The 6,662-nt window shown below is 41.6% G+C and overlaps 1 protein-coding gene across 1 annotated transcript; it reads left to right on the forward strand.

Moving 5' to 3' along the window:
* The first annotated feature begins 1,226 nt into the window (after nt 1-1,226).
* On the forward strand, nt 1,227-5,558 carry LOC145999050 (heat shock protein 70 A1-like). Its single transcript, XM_083135991.1, has 2 exons — nt 1,227-1,596; nt 3,493-5,558. Exons 1-2 carry the CDS (start codon nt 1,420-1,422, stop codon nt 5,236-5,238), a joined length of 1,923 nt encoding a protein of 640 aa, XP_082992117.1. The 5' UTR covers nt 1,227-1,419; the 3' UTR covers nt 5,239-5,558.
* The last annotated feature ends 1,104 nt before the right edge of the window (nt 5,559-6,662 follow it).

Raw genomic sequence — 6,662 nt, forward strand, 5'->3', positions numbered from 1 at the left:
AAAGAAAAAGATTCTAAATTGCCTGTACATTCATTCCCACTAATCATAAATTTGCATTTCTCTCGTCTTAAACAGTTCTTAAGATTTGTAACATACTCTTAGCAGACGAATTACGTGGCAGCAGCAAATTTGACGCTTATTCTTACTGCTGACACGTGCGTGGCAGCAGACTCGGCCTTGAAATAAAGACGTCAATAAGCAGAGGAGTACTTCGAATGAACAAAATTTCATTCCTTAAAACAATACAGGATGTAGGATCAAAAAAATAATGAAAAACGCGAACAATTTGTATCTAACTTAAAGTAATTGCCTTACTTAATATGTAATTTTAAAGCTTATTGAATTGAAAAAAGAGAAGTAAATATATTTATATAGAACACAATTTTAGAGGGGAAAAAATGTGTACAAGAGTTTTAAATATCTCTTTGTCATTGACATATCAATTTACATAAGAAATAATAGCCCATCTTCCTTTCAGATGGTGTAGTGGTACCATCGCCGCCTTGAAATCAATAGGTCCCGGGTTAGACACATGGTGCTTCCGATCGCACTTTAAATTGTAGGTCTAGACCCGATTAGACTATCTGTAGATAAAGAGGACTTAAAATTGAAACTCAAGATCTCTCTGCACTACATTTTCATTCCAACTACGCTCCCTTCACTCCCCTTGCGTACGCCTATGGTCAGAACCCTACTCTTCTTTGGATTTATTTGTAAATGTCATTACAATTATTTTGCTCCATTTTCCTACTCGTATTAACATTTAAAATTATTTTTCAGCAGACTCGCCCCCATCAAAAACTTTCTGCTTTGTAAAAAAGTATTCCTTAATGAGACAGAAAATAGAATTCCATGTATGGACGGAAGACAATGGGTTACAACGAGCAGACGATTTAAAATAATTTTTAATGTTGTAACTTTGGTATTTGCAGAGAATGTTGACGATGTAGATTTAGGCTGTGCTTTAAAAATTACCAGAGAGCGGCAACACTGATTGATAGCATGTTTTGGTAGCGTACCCGTCGAACTTTCGAGACAAAGAGAATTCTCCTTGTTTCGAGAAACTTCTCTACTGATCTTTACATAGCTGGAAGTTGGTACGTCACCGACACGCCTCTAGCGCTCGGCCAATGGGAACGCAAGAGTCTGACAACGTTCTGGCGCGTTCTGGAAGAGTCGATCAAGGTCGATCACGACCTTCGAGAACTTTCGTGACGTCACTCGAATAACAGCTGATTTCTATATATACCGAATTCGTCGCGAAAGGCGGTAGTTTCTATCAGAAAGCAACAAGAGAATATTCGAACAGAAGACAAGTAGTGGAAGCTTTAGCGCGCTATTCTGCAATCGTTTTGCGAGTGATAAACACAAAATTTCTTCTGTTTGTGTTGGTGAACGTTGAAAAGTGACAAGGACGAAATGGTTCGAAAAGCTCCAGCTATCGGCATTGACCTGGGCACCACGTACTCCTGTGTGGGTGTGTGGCAGCAGGGAAAGGTTGAAATTATTGCCAATGACCAGGGCAACAGGACAACACCCAGCTACGTCGCTTTCACAGACACCGAAAGGATAATTGGAGACGCCGCCAAGAACCAGGTAAGTGTCAAATGACATGTCAGCAATTATAGAGGGGGCACTTTATTATTATTAAATGTAAAAATTAAAGATACTTTTGTTAACCTCGGGACCTGAAGAGCAAAGTATTTATGATTGTGCAAATGTCAGTTATTTAGGAAAATAGTTCTGGACTTTTTATGGGATGGAAAACTTGTCGAACCTGCCCCCTGAAGTCCCAAGTTTGACTCTGCCCCACTCATAAAGTTAAGTGTCCTCTCCGCTCTCCAAAGTTATGCCCTAGCGATGCACATTTTATACTTTGCGAAATTGACATGACATGATGCAGGCAACCCACATTATCCTGATACACACAGGACTGATGGGTTTAGTTTTAATACTTTTGTTGTTGCACACTTGGGGTATCTGGCAACGAAATAATTTCACTGAATGAAACAATTGCATACGACTTAACTTCAACCTTTTCCACCAGGAAAATCATTCGCCGCATCATCCGATATGATAGTGGTTTTAACAATAACAATAATAAGTTGTTACATATTTATAGGAAATCACAATACAGGAGAGTCTCGTTTATCCGACATGCCACCGGAAAAAATAATCAATCGGCAACAAGAACTGCAAGTTGCGAGCATGAGCGTAGTCTATTTTTAGTTTCTCCCGACTCTACCGCGTGGCATTAAATTTTTCTGTACTGTTGTAAAATATTATTACTGTATTAGGTTCGTAATGTGTAAAATTATAACATTAGTTTGACGTTTATTAGGATTTTTCTTAACACCTCCCTATTATCCGACGTTCTGCCGGCTCGTTTATGTCTGATAAGCGAGACTCTACTGTATACTTAGCAGAAATTACCACACCAAAAAACTTCTCTCACAACACTGTAACGGTAGTGAATACTTTAACATCTTAGTAGTTTGCAAAGCATCTCTGGAACTCTCCCAGCCTCTGATTACTGGGTTTCAGGGGGACACCCTGGGGTGGGAGTAATAACGTAATTAAAAGGCTGTGCCCCTGCAACCTTCAGCTGTGCGGATAATCTAAAATATTAATTTATGCCTACTGGAGCACAGTTTCACAAAACCGTGACGAAACAGAAGTAGAAGCAGGGTGGAGCGAAAGTTGGCATTGTCAATGCTTTTTCATGTCCACCCTCAACCCTTTATTCATGTTGTAATCAGTTACTGTGTGCACTATTCAGTTAATGAAAGCTTTTATATTAATCTTGTGATTCATGTACTTTTCTAGCAATTGACATTTTCTACTTGTAGCAATGCATTTTCTATAGTTTCATGTTTTACAATACGACAAAAAATATTTTAAAAAGAAGTAGCAATGAAACTGAGTCATGACCACTGAAACCCCCCCCCCCCCAACTAAATGGTGATGTTTACCTCTCTGGATTAAAGTTAGATTGAAATTTTAATAATATGGGACCTTATATCAGATTGAAATTTTATTAATGTGAGACCTTATATCCACCCCATTATGTGCCTTCTTGGCATAGTGCATTGCACACATGAAGTTTTATAAGATTAATTTTTCTTAAATGTGGCACTGGAATAAAGGGGTCTCTGATACCAGGTGGCAGTGGTGCGCCCAGGATTTTTGAAAGGTGGGGAGGTACATATACTTTTTTTTAGTTGTTGCTCCACATTTTCTGCTTTTGTCGTTCTTTTTTTTTGGAATACTGGGGGGCAAAGGGGATTATGGCCCCTATCAAACCCCCCTCCTCCCCCTGGGCATGCTACTCCTCGGTGGAAGCACATAGTGGTTTGGATCCCACTTTAAACTGTAGGCCCAGTCCAGATTAATCTTTCTGTGCATAAAGTGGACTTAAAAACTATTTCTATTTTTAGTATAACTGTAGTTATGTGCAGTATTCTCAAAACATATTTGTCTTCTTCTTTTCAGGTGGCCATGAATCCAAAGAACACAGTCTTTGATGCCAAGAGGTTGATTGGGCGACGTTATGATGACCCTAAGATCCAGGCTGACATCAAGCACTGGCCATTCACTGTCACCAGCGACGGTGGGAAGCCAAAGATCCAGGTTGAGTACAAGGGGGAAACAAAGAGGTTCAACCCTGAAGAAATCAGCTCCATGGTGCTCACCAAGATGAAGGAGACAGCAGAAGCCTATCTCGGAGGGAAAGTAACAGATGCTGTGATCACTGTCCCTGCTTACTTCAACGACTCTCAGCGACAAGCCACCAAGGATGCTGGTGCAATCGCAGGACTCAACGTGCTCAGGATCATCAATGAGCCGACAGCCGCTGCCCTTGCTTACGGTCTGGACAAGAACCTGAAGGGCGAAAAGAACGTCCTGATCTTCGACCTGGGAGGAGGAACGTTTGATGTGTCAATTCTGACGATTGACGAAGGTTCGCTATTTGAGGTGAAGGCAACTGCAGGAGACACCCACCTTGGGGGAGAGGACTTTGACAATCGAATGGTGAACCACTTTATTGAGGAATTCAAGAAAAAATTCAAGAAGGACCTGACGAGCAACCCAAGAGCCCTGAGGCGCCTTCGTACAGCATGCGAAAGGGCCAAGCGTACTCTCTCCAGCAGCACGGAGGCCAGCATCGAGATCGACGCCCTTTACGAGGGAATAGACTTCTACACAAAAATTTCCAGGGCTCGCTTCGAGGAGCTCTGTATGGACCTCTTCAGATCGACGCTTCATCCGGTGGAGAAGGCTCTCAACGATGCCAAGATGGACAAGTCTTCCATCCACGATGTGGTTCTCGTTGGAGGCTCCACCCGCATCCCAAAGATCCAGAGCATGCTGCAGAACTACTTCTGTGGGAAGCCACTGAACATGTCCATCAACCCAGACGAAGCAGTGGCATACGGTGCAGCAGTCCAAGCAGCCATCCTGAGTGGAGACCAGAGCAGCGAAATCCAAGACGTCTTGCTGGTGGATGTGGCTCCTCTTTCTCTTGGAATAGAAACTGCAGGTGGAGTAATGACCAAGATCGTGGAGAGGAACTCCCGAATTCCCTGCAAGCAGACTCAGACATTCACCACTTACGCTGACAACCAGCCAGCTGTCACGATCCAGGTGTTCGAAGGTGAGAGAGCCATGACCAGAGACAACAACCTTCTGGGGAAGTTTGACCTCACGGGCATCCCGCCAGCTCCGAGAGGGGTTCCGAAGATCGAGGTATCCTTCGACTTGGACGCAAACGGCATTCTGAACGTGTCTGCCAAGGAGTCCAGCACGGGCCATTCAAAGAACATTGTGATAAAAAATGACAAGGGTCGCCTGTCGAAAGAAGAGATCGACCGGATGGTGTCGGAAGCAGAGAGATACAGAGAGGAAGACGAGAAGCAGAAGGAAAGAGTGTCCGCTCGGAATCAACTGGAGAGCTACATCTTCAGTGTGAAGCAGGCAGCGGAGGAAGCTGGTTCCAGGCTTAGTGAGTCTGACAAAGAGAAGCTTCGTTCAAAGTGCGATGAGGTGTTGAGGTGGCTGGACAACAATTCACTGGCCGAGAAGGATGAATATGAGCACCGCATGCAGGAACTACAGAGGGACTGTAGTCCTCTCATGACGAAGCTGCACCAGGGGACTCAACAGGGTGGCAGCTGTGGGCAGCAGGCTGGTTATCAGAACAACTTCCAACAGGGCCCCACAGTGGAAGAAGTTGATTAAGTGCCACAAGGGTTCGTGAAATGAATATGTGTGTGTATGTAAATTACATAAGGTATTTCTGAGTTCAATGTAACAGGAACTCCAATGGAGAGAGCAGACTAAGTACTGGATAATTTGTAATGAACTAGTGAACAAAAGAAAGTTACATAAAGAAACTTACCAAAGAAGTAATTTGTAAAAGTATTAATGATTCTCATAAGATACTGTGATTTCAATATGTATTATTTAGAAAGATGTACAGTGCATTATAAGTATGCAATATGTGTTTATAATATTGTTTTAGTATTTATTTATATTTAATAAATTTATAGTTAAATTTACACTGTTTATTTTTACGGAATTGAATTGGTAAAATGTTCTAAAATGAAAGTTTCGAAGTTCGAACATTTCAATTTTGGTTTAAATGTTTGTATTCCTTGTATAGTTTAAGATCTACTACTACTATTGTCTGGGTAATGTTTTGTATTTCCAGTTTGCTGCTTTTGTTGACTGCCCAATTAGTTTCAAAGGACCACTGCCTCATTAAAACAGATCGCATTGCCTACAATGGAGATGATAGTGCATCACTCCATCCTAGATGCTGCAACCTGCGTTAATGAGGCCAGTGGTCCTTCTAAATTAATAGGACCATCAACAAATGCGGAAATATGATATGTTACCTACACAATACTTAAATGCATTTATCATGCCAAACCACGACTACTAGTCTGTGGTGAAATAGTCATTTGAGGGCCATGCATCAGAGCTGTTTCCTGGCTTTAGAGACTGGAACCCACTATCATTGGTTTCAAGTAACTTCTCATTGGTCAACACCAAAATGTTTTGAGTTCCCACTTTCAATCAAACTCTGGACTAATTCCATCAAAAATGAGGTTGCTAACCAATTGGCTGCACAACTCTAGATCTAAGATGTAGTTAATTTCATTCCCCAAATGCAATTTACTCTATTCCTAGATAGTGCAATCTATTTATAATGGTTAGCATTCTCTCTGGTGTGGTGCTGGCTAGAATCAAGTGGCCAAATGAGAATACTTGAAAAGATATAGCTACTGCAGTCCAGTACTCCATGTGCTATCCTTGCATCACCCACCAAAATGTTTATTAACTTCGTAGTTGTATTTCATAACTTTGTATTTTAATATAAATTCTCTGATATTCTATCACAGGGTGTCTACTATTTTGTGAAAACAAAATTCCCCGACATTTCCAGGTTTTCCAGACCAAGTCATTAGGGCAATTAATGTTAAATTAATTCACATGCATGTACAGTAGCAGCGATTAGGGCAGTGTGTGTGGGGGGATTGTCTCCCTACTTTTTGCTCCACCAGTATGATCTCTTAATGCTATCCCTTATCTATCAAGAAAACATTAACTGTCCTTGCCCCAACCACAAAGTTTTGGCACCCAGTCAAAGGGGATATATG

The sequence above is a fragment of the Lepisma saccharinum genome, chromosome 1, assembly GCF_977018435.1.
Source record: "Lepisma saccharinum chromosome 1, izLepSacc3.1, whole genome shotgun sequence".
NCBI classification, from domain to species: domain Eukaryota; kingdom Metazoa; phylum Arthropoda; class Insecta; order Zygentoma; family Lepismatidae; genus Lepisma; species Lepisma saccharinum.

Bases quoted from the DNA above. Each gene is read 5' to 3' on its own strand.
- LOC145999050 (XM_083135991.1), top strand. From the start codon at position 1,420: ATGGTTCGAAAAGCTCCAGCTATCGGCATTGACCTGGGCACCACGTAC. The intron at 1,597-3,492 runs GTAAGTGTCAAA...TCTTCTTTTCAG, and splicing joins GAGACGCCGCCAAGAACCAG to GTGGCCATGAATCCAAAGAA.